The following is a 22,978-nucleotide window of genomic DNA, read 5'->3' as shown; positions in this document are numbered from 1 at the left end:
CCCATTAAATACGCTACTTAATCGTGAATAACATAAGTGCTTTAAATATAAATAACATCAAGAAAGGCTATTTGAAACTAAATTAAGGATCAATAAATAAATATTGAAACCTAAATAAGAAATGACATTTATTGATTACGACTGATTTTATTTGACATGCACTACGCAGTCTATGGAACAGATGCACACAGAGGCGCTGTTTTGGACGGGTTCACTGCTAACATATAACGTTAACCCATTCACATGTTTTCTCTCTTAAAATGTAAGCGCATGTAGGCCTATATATGTCAGCATTATCATATACGTGTAAAGAATTGAAAGGTGCGTCTCAATCAGCTGCCTGGTTCAGTAGTCAGGGCACTGATCAGGACATAAGTCAATGGGCTGACTCTCTGATCAGTGCCCTGACTACTGAACTAGGGGGCTGATTGAGACACACCCGAAGTCTGTAATGTAAAACAAGAGCTTATTGATGCAGTTCAGTCTGCCTGCTATTCTATAAGTTAATGTTACTCCTGATCGGAGGCTTCCATAAATATTTAGTCTATACATAGATTTAGGCTTCAACTAAGTTTAATGATGCAACGCAAAAACATTTAGGAGTGCATAAGTGGCAGAGGTTTAAGGGTGGGTTAAGGTGTAAGTCAAGCGTCAACAGTGTAATTTCATTGTAATTATTTATATATATATATATATACACAATATAAAAATATGGACACAATAAGTGCATTCTATCAAATGATTAATTTAAATGTTAGTATATTGTTAAAGACACTTAAAGTGGGTCCAAGATTAGTTGTGTATGTCAATGTCAATTTTGCACAACTGTGAATTTAGTAGCTATTCATTTATTGTATGTTTTATTTACCTGCCCAGGGACTACGGGTGGAAAATAGCAATTTGCTAAAACCCGGTGCAATGCATCTCTCCTTGTTATATACAGGGTTAATGTTTTATTGTGCACCGTCCCTGTTCAAATAAAATAATAATAATACTAATAATAATAATGTGTGTATATGTTACCGTCAGGTGGGTTGGAAAAGGGGTTGTATATGATGGTGTCCAGTGTGCAGGGTCCTCTGGATGAGGGTACAGCAGGGAATCCTGGGATCAAGCAGGCGAATATGAGGAGCTGCTCTTCTGCACAGTTACTCTGCAGCGCCTCTAGCCAGAGTAGGAACAGACGCATGCCCTCACAGCGGATCTGCACACACAAACATAAACACCATTTCCTCTGGTTACGCATCTGCAACAGAGATTCATATAATCATTTTGGATGTCTTCTGATTCATAAATTGTCCTACCTTGAAAGAGTTTCCAGTGTGCAAAAGTTTTTTGAGTATAGAACCTATAAAAGAAAAGTGTTTAAACAGACACAGTCAGTAACAGACTTGATCATTACACTGAAGAAAACTACAGCCTTATGATGCACAAACGCAAAAGTAATAATAATACAAAACGATTGACTATGATCAAGAAATTTGAAGGCTGATACTCTTTGGTGATAGAGGTCTTATATCATGGTATGAGTGATATTATATCATGGTAAAGGTCTCACAATATAGTTATTTTTGCTGGAAATGCAACCCTAAAATTTTGTGAATATTACACAACTCAATAATCTAGAGGTTTAACTTTTTTTCAACTTGATGGACACAAGCCAAAATATTATTATTAACAAATGAACTGGCACCAGCGTAGAAACTGTTTCACATAGGGATACACGATATATCTGCCACCATATCGGTATCGGCCGATATATGTTCATTTTTAATGAATTAGGCAGATATGCTAAAGCCGATAAATAATGAAATACTTTTTCCAGGTGAGACACTTCAGATGCGCTCTGTTGATGGTTTTGAATTGCTTTAAAATATGATTGGAATCACTTTGAAAAAGAAAATACAATTAAGTGCAACATGGGCAGGGCAGTCCCTTCAGGATTCTGCATTTCTGCGATCACAGAATTTAACGCACAATCAAGCAAACGCAGCAATATTTGTAGGGGCTTGCAAAATTTCTAAATTGCAGCAGATTTTGGGCCTAGATGTGTTGTGTGACGTCTTCACAACACACATTTAGACAAAGCCCATTTCGAAGTAGGCTATGTGCATTGAACTTGAATCGATAGATAAACTTCTGCTTGCGCAGTTGCTTCAGAAATGCATCTGTCAGTCAGTCAACCCGGTGTTCATTCAGCTCTTCAGCTGTTATTTGAAAACTGTGATATTAATCTCAGTTTCTTTTTCAAAAACATTGCTGCATTACTAATAATAACTACCACTTTGATTTGTATCGTATTATTACAACAAATCATGTCATTATTGTCCATTCTTAAGCTATTTCATTTTATTTATCCATGGCACATGCATTTTTATTCTTTATATGCCTAAGTGTTGTCCAATGACTTGTTTACATTATTTAGGCATTATTTTATTTAATTGTTGGCAAATATATAAATATATATTATATTGTCATAATTATCATATATATCTTTTTTATATATATAAAGAAATTTGTCCATAGGAGTGTGAAATTAATTTTAAAAGTTAAGGAATCTTACAGTGGTTCAACCTAGGCTACTGTATTGTAGGGTTGGGCAATAAATCGATTTTATCGATTAACTCGGATGTGTAGTTTACGTCGAAAATCAGTTTTCTCTTTAACATCCACCAACGTTTTCAAGTGCTTCGCACTTTTTCCAGCACTTCAAAGCTCTAAATATTATCCAATTTTAATGTTATTTTTAATGTGATGATATGTAAAACTAAAAGTTTAAAGGGGTATTGTGGAAGAAATAGTCAAATATTGTTTTTTTATGTGTAGACCACTTTGTGGCAAACAAGCACTTTTATTTTAAAAAGACATGAAATTACCCCTATAACCAGTAGATGGTGGCATAGGAGCACTTATTGACTTGTTAGCCATTTCCACTCCCTAATATATGGACAAAAGTAGGAAGACACAAAGTCTAAAGAAAAACAAAACTTTTCTTCAAATTGTGACTAAATTACCCAGAAAACAACAAAGAGCGCTCCTTTAATAGTCACTGAAGCTGTCGGTCAGTTCAGTGTGAGACTATAAAAGAACAATGGTAACCTATATTTTTTGCACATTACTGTTGTTAATAAAAGTTAATTTCATTTGCATATCAATTCATAAACCTTTGATATGTATATTGTATATTTGCAAAAGATATGGTGCTCATTCATACTGTGGAATAGTCGGGTTTATTCACATGCTGAAAGTTTTGGACCCCAGGTATGTGCTACCAAGCCGAAAATATTTTACATAAACAAAATAAAGTTACAACTTTTTTTGAACTATTTCGTGCTTTTGTTGAAGCCATCAGTGTGCATTATTTCAACTTATTTCCTTAAAGGTGCTCTAAGCGATGTCACATGTTTTTTAGGCCAAAACATTTTTTGTCCCATACAGCAAACATCTCCTCGCTATCCGCTAGCTGCCTGTCCCCTGAACACTCAGTGAAACAATTATCGTCAGCTATTGGCTGGAGCACTGTTTGTTGTGCTTCGTGGTCCAGACTGCACCAGTTTGTGTTTGTTGCAGTTTGTGGAGTTTAGGTGGACTACAGAGACCGCGGTTTTTTACAGTGTGTTCAGGGGACAGGCAGCTAGCGGATAGCGAGGAGATGTTTGCTGTATGTGACAAAAAATGTTTTGGCCTATAAAACGTGTGACATCGCTTAGAGCACCTTAAAATAATCATGTTCAACACTGCTGAAAAACTACATTACCCATGATTCTAAAAAATAAATCTCCACCAACCAGAGAATCAAAACAAGCATATAGTCTCCCTACACTCTCAAACTTCTTAAATATTTGTATGCATATATACATTGCATACCTTGCAATAAATGTCTAAGGACCCTATTTTAATGATCTGAGCTCATGGTCTGAAGCTCATGGTGCAGGTGCACTTACGGCGTCCTAATCCACTTTTGCTATTTTAACGACGGAAAAAACGGTCAGCGCGTCAGGTGCATGGTCTAAAAGGGTTGTACCTAGTCTCTTAATGAGTCATGGCTGTGTTTTAGGCGCGTAACGTGCAATAAACCAATCAGAGTCTCCTCTCCCATTCGCTTTAAAAACCAGGTGTGCTCGCACCATCGTGGATTCAGTATTTACATGGAGGAATCTTCTCCAGAGAGGAATCCTTTCATTTTTAATACTTAAAAATGTGTGTGTGCTGCTGCACATCCCTGTGTGTGTAACAAGCAGAGTGTACGTGCGTTGTGCACCCGCCCATAGGCGCATATTACTAACACGCCCTTTAAATAACACCAAAAAATACTGGTCTAAAGTCAATATCGAATTTAAAATTTGATTATGTAGTATGCAAGGCTTCATGGGATTGCTGTTATTTCCCTTATAAAAGCCATATTATAAGCCAGTTATAAGCCATAAAACCAAACCAACCAGCTACGAGGTGATTCACAATATTACAAACTTTGATTTATAGCAAAAACATATTTGAAAATCTGACAAAAAACAAAGGTACAAGACTGTGAACCTAACGGCTTTTATAAGGGCCGTTAGGTTAGGTACACAAAGTTTGTAATATTGTGAATCACCTCCTAGCTAGTTGGTTTGGTTTTATGGCTTATAACCAAGGCTTATACAAATTCTTTTAGAAAAAAATGAATGGCAAAAATCTGCAAGCGCCTATTGGGGTGTGTGGGTTGATTCCCCATTGGTCCGTTCGCAGTTGCACCAGTTGCACCAGTTGCACCAGAGGATGGCCCTGCCCTCAGTTGCACAGCGGTGGATCACACAACAACTCCCCTTATAATCTTATAATCAACTATCTTATGTTTTGATACTTCATGACAGAAAATAATAATACATATAACTGAAATCAATAATGATAAACCTAGAAACAGTTGCATCAATTTTTGCTTGAATTTCCCTTGGGGATCAATAAACTCTGTCTGTCTGTCTGTCTGTCTGTCTCTATGTGGAGGGCTGTAATTGAGGTTATTGCCTCCTTTGAGGGTCTTCCTGTACGGAGGACTGAAACCACGAGATGCATAATTTAATTCAGTAATTTGCATTTCAAATGAAGCCTCTCATTTGCATTTCTCATTTATTAACCTTCTGCTCTCACTCTCTCTGTAGCTAATTATTTTCTCTGAGAAAGTATTAAACCAGGTTACACTGACTCTCTCCGGAAACCTGCTTTACCAGCAGAACTCATACACACTGACTCATAAATAATAATGCACAAAGAAATAGTGATACTGTAAGCAATATGTCAATTTCAACAGCTAAAATGAACCACGTCAGTGTAACATGGTCTGAACAGCACTTACCTATACTGTGAAACTGCCATCGACTGTTGATTTTCTCAGGTAGAAGTTGAAGAATTTTCTGACGGGAAAAAAGAAAACACAGTAAACACAAACTAATAGCATAAAGCACAAGAGCTCAATGTAAGTGATTTTATTCATTTTGGCCGACGTTTATTCCAGACTTGCACACAAACTGCATTGCAATCATTTCCCGAATGTCATTTGTGTTAAAATATTACGAGGTCATAGGACGTTAACACAGGTCAGAGATGGGACACGCTGAAGACGGACGCAAAGAGGAGAGTCCAGACGCGGAGCAGAGAACACCAGACACAGTGGGCCTGTTCACACATGGTCACTTGCGTTCTCTCTGATCAGATAGCTGGATTCAATCATGAAAAGACCAGGTGGAAATGCCCTCCGACACGCATTCTGATCACTCAAACCACTCCAGGAGGTGGTCTGGGCCGCATTCCAGACAAAACTGGACAAGTGTAAATGCATCTGGTTGATGAAACCACATGTAAATTGTCCTCCTCCCAACAATGCTAATAAATAAATGTGTGAGAGCATTATAGGCTATATGAAATTATATAGCCAGATATGACAGCGCTACTGCAGCATGCATCGCCGCAGACGAGCAGCTGATCTCTTCATCAAAATGCCGAAAATGAAAGTGAAAGTTGCAGACGCTCAATACACAATCATCATCATTAAAAGTAAAGAAACTAAATGATCTTACCAGTGCTGTTGCCGCGCTCTCTACTATTGCGGTCTTTGATTTTGAAATTAGCTGATCATTAATAAAATGCAGCTCAAATCTGTTGATTTCGGTGATGTGAACTCCATTAAATCTGCATATAGCAGATGGGAATTGAAGATTGGATTTATATCCGTTTTGCGGAGACACATTTATGTTTCCAAGTGTAAATGGAATAAATCAGATTGATATCTGATCTGTAAAAACCATAGACTGTAAAAAAAATACAGGTACCCATTAAGTTTTTCGCCCATGAAAATGTATAGGTAGATCTTGCCTTTCATCTTTGGCTTGAAAAGGTTGGTGACCACTGATTTAAGGCATCGTAACAGCGTAATGTGCTCATTTACATGACAACCGTGTTTTGGTAGACTGAGACCGCAAACTTTGGAAGGCAAAAACTATCATCTCCATGTAAAATTCAAAAACACGAATCTGTGAAAACAATGACGGCATGCACATGCGCATTACGTGTTTAATCTATAGGCATGCACGTTTGAATGCGTATGTGCGCAGGCGGAGTCTTTCTTTACAAAGTGACATTGTCAACTACTTGAGGACAAAAATCAAGATATTGTGGGAAAAAGGCCCCTATATGAGTTTGTCTTTTTTTCTGTTTTTCCCAAAAATCTGCAAATGTGATATATTTGTAATAGTGTGAAGTAATGTAGTTACATTTTAAACGCAATATTGTTTTGTTGGTAACACTTTACAATAAGGTTCATTAGTTAACATTAGTTAACATGAACTAATAATGAACTGCACTTATAAAGCATTAATTATCTTTGATTATGTTAATTTCAACATTTACTAAGGCATTAAAATCTTGTTAACATTAGTTAATGCACTGTGAACTAACATGAACAAACCATGAACAGCTGTATTTTTACGAACTAACGTTAACAAAGATGAACAAATACAGTAACAAATGTACTGCTAGATCATGTTAGTTAATACATTAACTAATGTTAACTAATGAAACCTTATTGTAAAGTGTTGCCATTTTGTTTTTACTCTATTTCACCAAATATAATAGTTCCAAACAAAGTCATTACCAAACTGTTGTGTGTCTCTGAACAACAAACAGTGGTGTTTTCTTCCTGAATGAATCAGCATTTGTGAATGAATCAGTTGAATAAATGGCTCAAGGACCCATCTACTGGTGGTTTTAGTTTCATTAAAGGGATAGTTCATCCAAAAATGAAAATGACCATCCTTGGTGTATATGACATTCTTCTTTCAGACGAACACAATCAGAGTTATATCCAAAAATATCCTGGCTCTTCCAAGCTGACATGAATGACTGTCGTGATTTTGAAGATCAAAAAAGTGCATCCATCCATCATAACGGTAATCCATACGACTCCAGGGGGGGTTGATAAAAGAAGAAAAGTGAAGAAAAGTGGTGGGTTTTTGTAAGCCTTAAAACTTTATACAGTAAAATAGCTTCTGGCAGACGGCCTACGCAAGCTGACTTACACAAAAGAGTAACTTGTGACGCGATATATGACGTTGGCTGTAGGAGTAGTGTAAGCTTTGATGCCTTTCGCGGTTCAAAAAATAGGGCTGGGCAAGAAACTCAAGCTCCTCCCACATTTCTCTTTAAAGTCTCGTTTTAGACTCTAATTCATGACCGCATTCATCAATACGTCGTGTGTCAGGTCAAGCGTTACTCTTTCTCCGTAAATCGATGCGTGCAGCCCTCTGTTGGAAGCTTGCAAGTTTAGATTTTAAAGTTAAATATTGATATTTTTCTTACAAAAAACAAATCGCTTCACTTCAGAAGACCTTCATTAACCCCCAGTCATATGGATTACTTTTATGATGGATGGATGGATGGATGAACCTTTTTTGACTTAAAAATCAAGCCATTCACTGCCACTAAATTTTCAACTAAATTTCCAAACAAATCTAATTAGTAAACTAAATTAACCATATAAACTAAATTACTGATCTAATTACTGATCTAATGCCCACATCGTCACTGTATGATAATTGAACTGAGCTCTCCGGAGCTGCTGTACGGCCCAATAAAATTCTGTTGTATTATTTTCCTGTTTAACACTGTGAAGCTGCTTTGAAACAATCTGCATTGTAAAAAGCGCTATATAGATAGAGTTGACTTGACTTGACTTGACTATAAATCTTGGAAGAGCAATTTTTTTTTACATAATTCCAATTGTGTTCATCTGAAATAATGAAGTCATACACACCTAGGATGGCTTGAGGGTGAGTAAATCATGGGGTAATTTTAATTTTTGGGTAGACTGTCTTTTTAAGTATAGTTTCATAAATACAAAAAAAATCATATTTCAATATTCAAAATATTTGTATAAATCGCAGCTTTATTTATGCAATTGTAATTGTAGCATACAACTGCAAATCCAAATGCTCCTTTGTATGCAGCTTCTATGCCACTAAGATGTATTTTCCTGACACTGATTTCATTTGATTGGAAACAGTCTAGTGTCTCATTATATGCATTGAATTTATTGATTAAATGTAAGATTTTGACATAAAAGATAATACATACATCTATTTAGGATAGAATGCTCTGATGAGGAAAAAATGTCCCTAGAAATGAAATCATCACCCCTGATGAAATCCCCACATAGATTATGAATTTGTTTGGTTTTTAGTCACACACTCCTAATTCATCTCATTTGGAATTTGCCTAATAATGTCTAAAGGGCTCTTGGTTCCACCTCCAGGTTGTTTATTTATGGTCAGCAGAGAAAGCTCAACCCGCTCCAGCTGCTGTGTCATCTATGGCTTCACTAAGACCCTTTTGACACCATATCATCAGTGTCTATTCACAGTTACATGTGTCCCTGTTGGGTGATACATACAGAGACAAGTGGGTTAAGATTCAGACTAATGGACAACTGTAATCATCAGTGGCAGTGCATTATGGGTAATGCCATTATAAGACACTCAACCAAAAAACAGCAACATGGGATCAAGTCTGTCAGCACACACTCACGTCCACAGCTGATTAAACTCACTCAAATAGTGGCAGCTGTGACACTCTACAAGAAGAGGACACCGTAATGTCACAATAATCTCACGTGTTACGTGACAGCCGTCACTCAAGGTGCTAACAGACCCGGCCTGTCGTGTCAATCTCATTTACTTCAGGTGTTGATGTGGAACGTGATGACACATGAGTATGAGAGCATTCAAGCACCTCCGTATTGATCTTCAGTGTCTATCAGCCTGTGGAAGGACAGCTCTGGATTACAGCCTGTCATTGTCATGAGGAAGCTGACAAATAACTGGAGCTGATATCCAGCGGCGGGATCAGTTTAAGCCTGCACACTTGGGGTCCGCAGAGGAAGGCTGAGGTTTCGGCAATGCTTCTTGCAACGGAAAGCGCTCCCCTGCTGTGCCGCAATGGTGTCTGGGATGGTGGATTTGAGACGGGTGGCATGGAGCTTGTGAGTTGCTGGCGGTAGCCAGAGTCTGTGCTAATCTGCAGTGTCTCTCCGAGCATAAGGATGAAGCATTACCGCAGGCTTTCCTGCATCGCCCTTATCCACACTCAGCGTGCTTATCACATGGTGAGCATGACTGAGAATACACTGGAGCCAGGCGGTATATCGACTCTGATATATCGATTTATTTCAAAAACAAATATAGAAGTAATAGATTGGGACCGACCCTGACCCAGCTGACCCGGGTCGGGTAACGGGTCCTCAATGTTCAATGAAAAAAAGTGTCGACCACTGTTGGTGAATTGGGGAATTAGCCTTTAGATATTGGTTGTGTTGGCATTGGTTGTAAATTAGCCTTTAGACCAGTAGTTGTCAATTGGTTTGGCCATGATGGGACCCACATTTTTCCATGGTCATTAAGCTGCGACCCAAATTTTCAGGAATTTGAACCAAGCAAGTTTATTTATGAAAAATGGTTGACACACACACAAGCACTTTAATGAACATACACATAAATTATAAGAATATTTCATAATGTAATATAACATTGATGAATAAAAGGTACGGCTATTAATTAGCAGCCCTAAACTAGTTTTTATTAAATACAATAAAGTTAATAAGTTGGTATGAGTCAGTCATCAAAATGAAAGAAAACGACATGAGGTTGAGTAAATGATGACAATTTTCCTTTTTGGATGAATTATCCCTTTTAGACTAACTAGTTGATTGGCTGTTCAGACATCCCACAGACTAGATGAATTTGATTATGTTTATGTTTATGATTATATATCCCAAAGGCACAGTAGAAATGGATGGGTCATAATTTCAAGCAAGTCAAAGTCCTTCCATATATGGACAAGAAAGTTAATGACGTGGAGATGGCAGTCATATGACATCAGTCAAAAAAAGAACCACAGGAAGGTCAGAGATCACAAGCACGTGGTTTGTACATGATGTCCGATCATAATTTTATGATAACAATTTATCCCTCGAGGCACATCCACACGAAACACTGAAAACTGCTGACTGCAAACGTGCATACTGCCGTAAAAATGGAAAGCCTCAACCTTTTTTTGAGATGTTAAACCAATATGAATGTGTTGGAGATGATGAATTACAAACATTTTTCTTTTTTTATTATTATTACTGGCACTATTTTTAAAGAGGACAATGATTAATTTAGCTTTTTTTTGTCTTCCCATTATGAAAATCAGCATTGAGTCAATGTCACATGGTGCCATGCAGAGACACGGGTCACAGTGCTCATTTGCAAGGCCATGATGCTGACAAAGCAACAGGCTTTCAATCAATGACAGACACCTCGGACATGTTTGAGTGCCACATGTATTAGGTGAGAGATTTATGGAGAGGTGGAAGTTTTTAGATGTCGTAAGATGGAATATTGTACACAGTATTTGTTCAATGTGTTGCATGCATTTGTGAGAAGTTTTAATTTGGAGTTACAAAGCAAAAGAAAATATCATATGCATTATTGTATAATATGGATGTCTGACTTTGAAAGTGTTTGTCTTGTAGTTGTTGTTTTTTTAAACACTAAAGTATACACCGATCGGTGATCAGGCATAACATTATGACAATCAGGTGAAGTGAATAGCACTGATTATCTCTTCATCACATATATTAGGCAGCAAGTGAACATTTTGGCTGCGTCCGAAACCTGGAAAATGCTGCCTTCGGAGGACACAGGCAGGAAGGCACCAAGGCACGTCCGAATATAATGTTAGCTTCACTCCCTGTCTCCTGAGATCCCTTCATCTGATCGATTTTTGAAGGCAGCATATTTGTATCCTTCGCTGCCTTTGATATCCCACAATCCTGTGCGTTCCATTCTGTGACAAAAAAAAGATGGCGTCCGAAAGTTGCGTTTGCTGGTCAGTTTGTGTCTAAATGTTTTTTTACCAACATTTGTTACTTCTGATGTCATTTCTAGCGAGAAATTACTAATGTAGTAATTAAATATTTGTTTAGTTCTCACCAAAGCGCTCTCTATTTGCTGTAGATCATTAAACGCAAAGCAAAAATTGTTCAGGAATGGTTTTAGGAGCACAACATTAGGTGCGTTTACATGGAGCACTGTAATCGGTTTAAAAGTCCAATCCGAATGAACATGCTCCATATAAACACCTCAATCGGAATAAAAAAGGCCAAACCGAATGAAATTGTAATCGGTTTGAGAGGGGTGGGATAAACCTTTTCATGAACCGATCAAACGAAAAATTCCACCATGTAAACGACCTGATCAGATTACTTTGAGTGCACGTCTTTCTGTGACGTGATATACAGCGCACGCCTCCTCAACTGAAGAGCGTGCGCCGCGCTCACACCAGGTTGACAAGAGAGGAAAGTTCATTTTTCTGAGGTATTAAACTTTTTATTTCGTAACATGTTATGAACATGATGTTGGAATAATGACACAAACATAGCCTGGCTACAGCATCTCATCTTGACAGCGTTTGTCCTAGGCTTCAACTGCGCCTGACAGAATAATTTATTTTTCTGAGGTGATTCTTCACACTTACGACAAATAGGCTAATAATAGCTTTTATATACCTGTAACTGTAAGTCCTGGTGGCCGTTGAGAGTTGTCATTTCAACGGGGAACATTCAAGCTGCTGGAGCTAGGACGTGCCGACATTTCTCTGTTTCTCGTAAGTTAGATTTACAAAAAAAGTTCAACAACTGCTTCAAATTGGTTAAGTAACATTACCCACAGTCTACTTTAATTACTTTTGTTAATATTTATACCTTTGTGATTATGGTATCTTAACTTAATCATCTGAAATATCTATGTTTAGTACGTTATTAGTAATGATGCTGAACAGGTCTTGAATGCTTTTCATTCACAGATGTTGAAATAGCCATTGTATAGGACATAAATTAGGTTAAACTACTGCATGTCCGGCCACAGAAAAATAAATTAATATAAAAATTACCAACACAGAACTATTGATTCACGATACTAACGTTACGAATCTGAGGCGGCAGACAAACTGTGTGCGCATGTCACAAAATGATTCCTACTGAAAGTCAGCACATGTAAACACCAGATCGGATTAGATAACGTCTCATGTAAACAGTCCACCGAATCTTTCAATCTGAATGATTTTAAACGGAATGACAAAAAAGTGCGCATGTAAACGTGGCTAATGAGTTTGAGGTGTTGACCAAATTCCCCAGATCTCAAACCAATCGAGCATCTATGGGATGTGCTGACCTTTATGTGAAAATTAGTAGTTAACGATATTAAAACAAGTTTTTTTATTTTTTTATAGCACAATACATTGATATGTAAAATTAATGATAGCATTTTGCTAAAAAAAATACTTCTCAATTTAAGAAAGAAAGTGTGCGTCTACAATGCAAAGTGAAATTAAATCAACACTGGTCAACATTTTCCGTGGCAAAAACTGCAGAACTAAAGTCAATATCTGTAAGAGTGTGTTCTACCTAAACATACAACAGGGACAAAAAAAAAAGTAATTGCCATTTGTCCTGCTATAAGTAACTGAATGATCTGAATCACTTTACTGATTAAGTTCTTTTGGATAATGTGCCAAGGACAACCTATGAATAAACAACATTTTGAAGGAAATCTAGATCAGCCAGTGGTCAAATAACATCTTGTATAAATGCTTCTCTGCAGGTTAGATTAGAGGAAACATCTCTGCATTACCCAAACAATCCAGAAGAGGGAAGCAACTCAATACAAATCACTCTAATACAACAAACGTTTCAAAATCTGCACTACTCCAAAACAGGGACTGGCAGAAAGAGAAACAGAGGAATAGAGGAACAGGATGTGGCAGTATTTCTCCATCATTAACTGAAAATAGTATACTGACTTTATATTAAGGCCTCGGATATTCATGTGTTGTGTCAACTTTATGTCAACATGAAATCAAAAATGACCCAGTTTCTTTTCTTTGCTCTTTCCTGCTCTTATTGAAAACGCATCTAATACACTTGAAACACTATGTATTAGACGCATCCCTGACACAAACAGTATCAGAAAAAGCATCTGCAATTCCATTTCAATAGCATGTGTTATAATGAGCGGAGACTTGACGGCATCATTTATAATGTGGGGCAGTCATGCTTTATGACCACTTGATGTGGAGCGGACGTCATCAGTGGCAGAATGATCGCAATGTTCTCTCTCTCAAACAGCTTTTAAGACTATTACTTTTCCATTAAATCACAAAACAAAATGCATACACACATCTATCTTCACTCTTGATATTGGTTTATTTAAAAAAATAATAAAAAAGTTACATAACATTAGGGCACATTTAAACCTGGGATTAGAACGCCCCATGTCAAAGCAAAACCCTCACCATTGTATCCATCAGTGTCAGAAATTAACAGGAGTTTGGGGCAAAAATGCCACCAAAATGAACAAAAAAGCTGCCAAATTCATAGAGGCAAAAAAAAGACCCTGCACAAAATTACACAAAATCGTTTTTAACCGTTTAAAGCCACAATAAGTAATTTTTCGCCACTAGAGCTTGTTTATTTAAAACAAAGGCATAGCTTGATGACGCCTAGATTTCGCAGAGCTTTTATTCAGACGCTTCCGCTTCTTCCGCTCATGTGTATGTGGGGTAACGCAGTGCTGTTTTATCATATTACACACATTTAAGTGTGTTGAAAGTTATGTTATAATGTTACTCTTGTGCCCTCGCTCAGTTACTATGAGACACTTATTCACACTGCAGTGAGCTAGATCCATATTAGCCACGGTAAAACATGGTACACGCGGTAAATCAAGAACACCAGAAACCAGAAGACTAACTGTGTTGAGCTGAATAACAATCGTTTGTTTTCTGTCGACGAATGATCCAAACAGTTGCTCACCTGTCTAATAAAACACATCATATATTAAAGCATCTTTGGTGATTCTACTAGGGTTGGGGCAAAATAAGGAACCCAACCCCCCCCAAAAAAAACACGTCATGAAATGATTATTACATTGACAACTTAATAATAAACCATAAGAAAACATGAGATCAAGTATGTGAACTTGCAACAGAACACATTTTATATTATTTTACATTTGATTATTTTATTTATTTCTAAAGAACTTTTTAGTAGCCTATTTGGTGCACTTTAAAGGGACAGTTCAGCCCAAAATGAAAATTCTGTCATCATTTACTCGCCCTCATGATGTTCCAGACCTGTATGAGTTTCTTTGTTCTGCTGAACACAAAAGAAGATATTTTGAAGAATGTTTGTAACCAGGCTGCTTTGGGGGCAACATTGACTTCCATAGTAATCTTCCTATGTGTTCAACATAACAAAGAAATGTGTACATGTTTGGAACAACTTGAGGGTGAGAAAATGATGACAGAATTTTCATTTTTGGGTGAACTGTCCCTTTAAGCAGTCATTCTGAACCAGTAATCACTTTTTTGAATTTCAAAAACTGCTTGTAATTAATTTACTTAAATTATGACTATATTATCATGTAATTATTTGTCCCATTTTTATCTAAATAATTTTTTAAATGTCATAAACTTTATATGACAGGATTATTGGTCATGTATGATTATAGCGTAGCTAAATTATAAATTAATAATTACATTTATTAGGCTATAATCTATTAATTAACCTGTCTAAAAAATAATAATTCTGTCTGCCAAGCTCTGATAATGTATGGAATATTATATTAATATATTATCCATTAAAAAAAAACTATAGGCTACCTTTAGAAGCACAGATGTGTCTGTCAGCGCTGTTGCTTTAAGTCAGTCAGTCTGAGCGACTGAAATGCTTCTCACAAAGTGTGCAGTTGGCCTGAGGTTCATCATGAGTTACTGAACAGACCCATTGATACCTTTTTGATATTCAGTTCTATATCTGGAGATCCTCTTGCGTTCAAACGGTGGACGCGACGCGAGCTCGACATGTTTTTTATAAAACGTGCAAGTTTACAGGCACAGCGTATGTTCTCGAGACTCCGCCGCTATGGCAACAAAGCCGCTTAAACGCAATCACGCACAAATGAGCTCCTGTACTACTTATTGTGAAATTGATTTGTTTATATTTGCGATCAGTATTCTCCACACTGCAAAATCCTTGTGTGTTTATTGAACTATGTGTGGACCTATGTAAAATATGGGTCAAATCGCGTCCCGTATTGGTTTGATACGGAACGCGTCATTTTGCTTGTAAATACGGGACGATTACGTATTTTACGGGACGGGTGGCAACTCTAGATTCTACAAAAAGAAACGGAAATCTAGGGTAGCACGGGTTTTATGTCAACTGTGTTAATGCCATTAAAATGCAAGTCCTGGTTAAAATTGCTAATTTCTCTGGATTTAAAATGTTTTGGAAAAAAATTTCACAAAAAAGTCAACAAAACATATAACCTTGTTCTAGTGGTTTTTGGACATTTTAATCCAAAAATCGTACATATTGTGCCTTTCACTTTGTTTGACTCATTAAACTAAGACTTGATTTTCTTATTAATTCTTTTATTATACAATTTATATAAATTGTTTATTTAATAATCCAACATCTTTATGAATTGAGTAAATACACGTTTGAGCAGAATTAAAATACAGATGTTTTCCAGTTTCTGCAGGTGTCAATAAAATATTTTTGACTATATAGCATTTTGATTGACGGAATTAACTGATTTAATTTAGGTGTTTGACATAAAAGACAACACAGATTAATTTAATAAGGCAATTATAAAAATTACCCTAACAATGGTAAAAGAAACACCGGAAATCAATTCCAGGGGGCAAAACGAAAAGGTCATTTCTGACCCTGGTATCCATGAAGTCATACTTGGCCTTTGATTGCTGCTCTGTGAATTTATTCACTTACAATCATGACTTACACAACCCGGGGCCAGCAGTGGCAAATATTCCTCTACAGACAGTCTCCAGATCAGCAGATCACATTTTTAGATCGCAATTTATCCTAGCAGTAAAAAGATCACATTAAATTGGTTGTGTATAACCTAATAACAGTAGCGTACCATGAGGTTTCAGTCAGGGCCTTCACTAACGATCAACACACCCCACGCCGTCGCCATAACAACACCACACACATCGGTACATACAGAATACAATCATGCACTGTATGCACTACTGTTAACCCCACTAGGCCTTTATCACACTTCCTATTTCCGGTAAGTGAAGCAGTGCACCTCTACTTCCGGTCCCATCGCGACTCAATCAAAACGCGGGTGTAACTGCAGCGATCCCGTGCTCTAATACTAAATAATGACATCCTTACCTCAGATTTGACCATTTCCTGACACTAAAAGAATAGAGGAGAGCATGGGTGAGACTGATATGGTGGGATGAAGTTGTATGTTTGTGTGTTGTAAGCCTATGCATTTCCAAACTGTGGATGTTTACGTCTCATATCGTCAGCCTGCTGAAATGTTCCCATCCAAATGTGCATTCTGAATAATAAATACATTTCTAACCTGCCGCAGTCCAGTGATTGTCTTCTCATTAACAGTGTTTCTCTTACTAATCATATTTCATACCTGTTGTTAAATTTTTTAATTAATTTGACTGATAAACACCCTTACGAAAGTTAACCATGGTTTTATTATAGTAAGAATGTAGTAACCATGTTTTTTTTTTCGTGGATTGACTACCATTTGTATTAGTTTTACTAAAAAATACCATGATAAACTACAATAACCATGTTTTATTTTATTTGTAATAAAAACCATGGTTCATTTTCTTGTAATAAATAGATGAATGAATGCGCGGTAACTGCCTTAAAGAAAGTAAACAATGTTAAGCATTTAATTAATCTTAAACAGTAATACGTTAACAGCGTGACTGAATTTTGGCATAAATGCGTGAATTACATATACTGTAGGCTACAGTGAAATGATTGTCACTGAAAAGTGACAGAACAATGACTAAAATATTAATACAAATCAATATGTTCATTCAGATCTTATTCGTCAGGTCTCACACACACTTAATCGCGGACACTATTTAGACGTGCACTGACACCGTGTGGTGAAATAATCACGTATGTTTACGACCCTCGGCTTATGTCGGATTAAAAAACGACAAGTTCAACAGAGTTTGGAAAATCCTGTACACAGTAATGATCAGTTTATCTCTTCTCCTGTCTCGGAAAATGTCCGGATTTTTAAATCATCCTCCAGATGCTTATTTTAATGGTCGTTTGTTCAGCTAGGTGTTCACAGCACATTGAAAACATGCATAACCGGAAGAATCAGCACACTGCTTCGACGCGCACTTCCGGTATTCAATTCCTCTGTGATAAAGGCCTCTTAAGTGCTCGTTGGGAAGGGGGCAAGCAACATAAAAGGACATGCGAGACAAAAAGGCAATTTAACTATTTATTGATACCACTGCACTCACATGTCACCGTTTAGGCAACTGGTGAAAGGAATCAAAATCAACACTGGCACAAACACTCTTAAAACAAACAGACAAACAAAAACACAGACCAACAAGAACATCAAAAGAAACACACAAAAAATACAGCTTGTCAGCTACCGGCTTGACATCAGGATGCACATGAAGCTCACGCAGCCCGTCATTCGCAGCGGCCATAGCTTATTTCACATAGATCGCTCACAACCCGCGAAAAGTTAAAACAGCTGATGACATCAGCAGGGGGGTAGCGCTGACTAGGGGGGTGCACAAATAGTCGAATATTCGATCTGTAATTAATATTCGAAAAATAAAAATACTATTTAAATTTTTGCTATATTGCTTTGCTGGCCGTAAATGCAGTGAATCCATGATACATCCCTCTAAAACTCACAGTTATAACTAAATCTAGCGTGTTAAGTTAAGTGTATTTGATCACACAATGTCATCTGCCTCGCGATGTTTGGAATTAAATGAACATTGAAAAGGATCTTGGAGTTACTTTTGATAAAATGAATTAAAGGGTTAGTTCACCCAAAAATGAAAATTCTGTCATTAATTACTTACCCTCATGTCGTTCGACACCCGTTTATCTTCGAAACACAAATGAAGATATTTTAGTGATGGCTCTGAAAGGCCTCCAATGCACTTTACACTCTCAAGACCCTTAAAAGGTACTAAAGACGTTGTTACAAAGTCCATCTCACTACAGTGGTTCTACAATAACTTTATGAATCAACGAGAATAGTTTTTGTGCGCAAAAAAAACTAAATAACGACCTACATAGTGATGACCGATTTCAAAACAATGCATCATGAAGCTTCAAAGCGTTATGAATCAGTGAGTCGAATCATGATTCGGATCGTGTGTCAAACCGCCAAACTGCTGAAATCACGTGACTTTGCGCGATTCAAACCACTGAATCGACTCGCTGATTCATAACGCTTCGAAGCTTCATGAGGCCGTGTTTTGAAATCGTCATCATAATAGAAGTCGTTATTTAGGGTTTTTTTGTGCACAAAAACTATTCTCGCCGATTCATAAAGTTATTGTAGAACCACTGTAGTGAGATGGACTTTGTAACGACGTCTTTAGGACCTTTTAAGGGTCTTGAGAGTGTAAAGTGCATTGTGCCAATGGAGGCCTTTCTGAGCCCTCGGATTTCAACTAAAATATCTTCATTTGTGTTCCGAAGATGAACGGAGGTCTTACGGGTGTCCAACGACTTGAGGGTGAGTAATTAATGACAGAATGTTCATTTTTGGGTGAACTAACCCTTTAATGAAACTGAGTTTGACCAGTCGAATGAGGACAGCTGTCCATCACTGCATTCACCAGTGTAGGTAAGCACAGATGTTCACAGAGTGAGAGCGAGATAACGCATATGATAGCAAAATGATTTCGAGACAAATTGCCTTTAAGTTTCTTCAAGGGTTTAAGAACAGAAAACACAAAGTGCTGTTAGAAACTTAAGAGAATATCATCATCCACATGATATTATTGTTTTTCTCAACATTATAATGTGAAACAATATAAACAAGATAACCATATTCTGACTCGAGTGTATTTGTACGTTCTGCACGATAACTGGCGCGCTCGGCTTTATTAGTGTTTTTTTCCGCTCGCGCTGCTTGAGCTTATAATACTTTTGTTCTTTAGGCCTATTTTTTTGTTCACACATATTGTTTAATGTTTTGAACTGAATGAAAACCTAAAGATATAACGTTAGCTTTTTGTGTATATTACCTACTCATAAGTTTGTTCAGAAATGGTGACGACAACTTGATGAATAAAAAAAAAAATAACGTCTTTCTCATTTTCTCAAAATAACGTCATTTAAATAAACAAATAGTCTAATATTCGTTTTTTTATGAGCCCAAATATTCAAATACAATATTTTGGAAAAATGTCCATCCCTAGCGCCGACACATCGCTGGGCCTCTGGGGCGTTCTATCACTACACATTAAAATTTGATTGGCTGATGACACACGTCAGTCAAAGTTGTGATCAAATGTGTTAATGCAATTAAAATGCAAGTATATTTGTATAATGTAGGCTATAGGGGTGTAACGATATATTGTTAAACGATATATCGCAATATTAAAATGTGACAATATCAATCGTTGATGGAAACGATATGATTCGCGATATAGAGTTGTTTTATCCAAGGCTCAACTTGCTGTAGTAGGCCTATTTATAAGGTTTAATTCACCCAAACACAAATTTACAAATGTAGGCTACCACAAATGTAAACTCAAATGGTTTAACTTCCAAACACTATTCTTTATGAAACCTGAGGGATTTCTGTCCCTCCATTTAAAGTCCATTCCTCTCAAACTTAAAAGATCCAATAAATGTCATAAAGGCAATGTAAAATAACTAATCGAGTGGTCTAATCCAAATCCAAGTCTTCTGAAGAGACACAATGGCTTTATATGATGAATATATTTATCACGACGCGCATAATGTAGTAAACACGGACGTTCAAATGATTGCGTGACGCGCGAAAATAACACGAGAGTGAGTAAACGCAGAATTAAAATTCTTGGTAAACATTACATTTACAGCTAAACATTTACAGTTTGAGAATAGACATTTTGACATGTTTTCTTGCGATTAGAAATGTGATTTATTGCATTGATAATCTGAAGCACACGCGCTGGAACGGCACTCTTCAAAGTGAGAGCGCAAACATTATTTTAGGGCTGCAGCTATCGATTCTTTTTGTAATCGATTAATCTAGCACTTAATCGATCAATTAATCGATTAATCGGATTAAAAAATCTGTGTTTTTAAACAACCAAAACAAATAATGCATAACGAAAATGAAGAGGAAAAGCAATTTAATTTATTAATATGCACAACAGGTTTCATGCTGTAATCTAGCCCTGACATCAAAGTTAATATCTTTTATGTAGATTTCTACACCTGCAGCATTTACCATTAGGCTACTAACAAATAATATATCATTTCTGGGGTGAGCCTATTTGCTATGGTAACCTAGCAACCTGTGTGTGTGTGTGTGTGTGTGTGTGTGTGTGTGTGTGTGTGTGTGTGTGTGTGTGTGTGTGTGTGTGTGTGTATGTGCGTGTGGCTTCATTGCAATTTGTTACTGCATACATACATTCATTTTCAATAGAACGCTGCATTTGGCTTGCATTACTTGCATAGCAGTGCATTTTAGGTGAAGCATCCGTTCGAAAAAACGTGTCACAACATCCCGTGTGAATTACTCATATCGTCTCTATTAATTGAAGCTGTGGTTTGTAATTACTTCAAAGGTATTCAAATGTATGCCTATAACGGTTGAGTTGAGTTTCTAAGCTACTTTAGTGAATTTACTTTAGTCACAGGACGGCGTTGACACTGCGTTTCTGCGCAGCTCTCCGCGCGCGATCTTCACGTGAAAAGAGGTCTGCCTTCAGGGCGCGCGCTCGTTGTCAAAGACGCGACACGGCTCGGCTCTCTGTGTCACAGAAAAAAGCTGAGCACTGAACGGAGAAGTTTTCCGTATTGTTGTTTTTGAATAGTGCACAATCGCTTCAATGTTCAAACTGGCAAGGCTTTAAAAGCATTTACTTGACAAACTTTATGAGGACTAAAGTGAAAGCGATATGGCTTCGGGGCTTGCGCGCACCGTGTGTGTGCGTGTGTGTGTGTGTGTGTGGCAGCTATAAGAACGGTAATCAACTTACATAAACTGTGTAAAACATGCAGTTACTATAGTGATTCTGGGCATCTAGAATCTAAACTAAATTCAAATGTATCGCGCGCTATGGTGTGCTTCCTGAACATTGAACAGCGGTCCGTGTGAATCAGATCCCTGCGCGTTTAGTGCGCGTCATAGGAATTTAACGAGGCTTCGAGGCAGAATTTTTGCCTGGAGGAATTTTTGTAATCGAGTAACTCGATGAATCGTTTCAGCCCTACATTATTTAAAGCGGCACTCCTCAAAGTCAAAGCGCAAACATTTAAATCATCAGATCACATTTAGTTTTAGTAGTATGATTATTCAAAGCATTTTAGATGGTTCATTCTTATATGTGTAGTGCATTAATAGCGGGAGAGGCGGGACATAGCGAGCACTGGGAGAGAGAGAATGCTGCCTGCATTGAAAGCGCGAGTAATGCCAGAGGGGAAAAAATCTAAGTTTACGCAGTTTCAGTGACATTATTACATTAAACTACTATATATAATGTTGAATATAATGTATAATAAATGCAATGGGGGAATATTTGTGGGTCCTGATAATAATACACTAATAATAATAAAAAAATATTTATTTTTAATAATAAAAAAAGTAAAAAAAATAAAAAAAACCTCTTCTTTATTTTGGCTTAAAATATCAGGATACATATCATATCGTGAGTTCAGTATCGCGATTCATATCGAATCGTGACACGAGTGTATCGTTACACCCCTAGTAGGCTAGTTACATTATCTTTATTTAAAAGCAATAACAGACCCTAAAATCAAAACCACAAACGGAAAAATCAAAATCCAACAAAATAGGGGAGAGCACCAGAAAACTCCCAGTCAGACAGGTGGATCTATTCTAGGGATGCACCGAATCCAGGATTCGGGTTCGGATTCGGCCGAATATTGGGCTTTTTAACAGGGTTTGGTTTCTGCCGAACCTTAGAATTTTTTCCCACTGAACCGAACCCTAGGCTTGCACTCCGCTGGTCGAACGTAATGATGCCGATTTGTCTCGTGGTGGCAAGGACCCTAAACTATAGCCGCTGTTAAAACATTTGCGTATTAAACATCCGAAAGAATACGAGTTGTGCATGAGGAAATCTACAGACAGCAGCCAAAATGCAGCAACTTCAGGTAGGAAGGACAGTCATCCTGGCATAATGTTGTCTATTCTTAATTCAAATTAAATTAAATTGGATGCTCATTTCGGTTAATTTTCCCAACCAACCGCTGCTCATTATCCGATTATTAACTGTTAACTGATAAAATTATAATATTGAATTGGCATTAAATAAAAATACTATTGACGAGTGTCTGTGACCCGTTAAAAAAAGACACTTTTTTCACAGGTTTATTTTACTGCGCAAA

At 37.2% G+C, this 22,978-nt stretch overlaps 1 protein-coding gene across 3 annotated transcripts in view; it reads right to left on the bottom strand.

Moving 5' to 3' along the window:
• ralgapa2 (Ral GTPase activating protein catalytic subunit alpha 2) overlaps positions 1-22,978 on the bottom strand; it is a 249,957-nt gene that overhangs the window by 156,632 nt on the left and 70,347 nt on the right. For all 3 annotated transcript variants that reach the window (XM_079833687.1, XM_079833685.1, XM_079833686.1), the window contains exons 4-6: positions 5,333-5,390; positions 1,305-1,348; positions 1,024-1,204 (exon numbers count right to left, since the gene is read on the bottom strand). In XM_079833687.1, the coding sequence (XP_079689813.1) occupies positions 1,024-1,204; positions 1,305-1,348; positions 5,333-5,390 (283 nt within the window). The remainder of the gene's footprint in view (positions 1-1,023; positions 1,205-1,304; positions 1,349-5,332; positions 5,391-22,978) is intronic.

The sequence above is a fragment of the Gobio gobio genome (genome assembly GCF_949357685.1).
Source record: "Gobio gobio genome assembly, chromosome: 13".
NCBI classification, from domain to species: domain Eukaryota; kingdom Metazoa; phylum Chordata; class Actinopteri; order Cypriniformes; family Gobionidae; genus Gobio; species Gobio gobio.
This window is presented reverse-complemented; position numbering and strand designations above follow the sequence as displayed.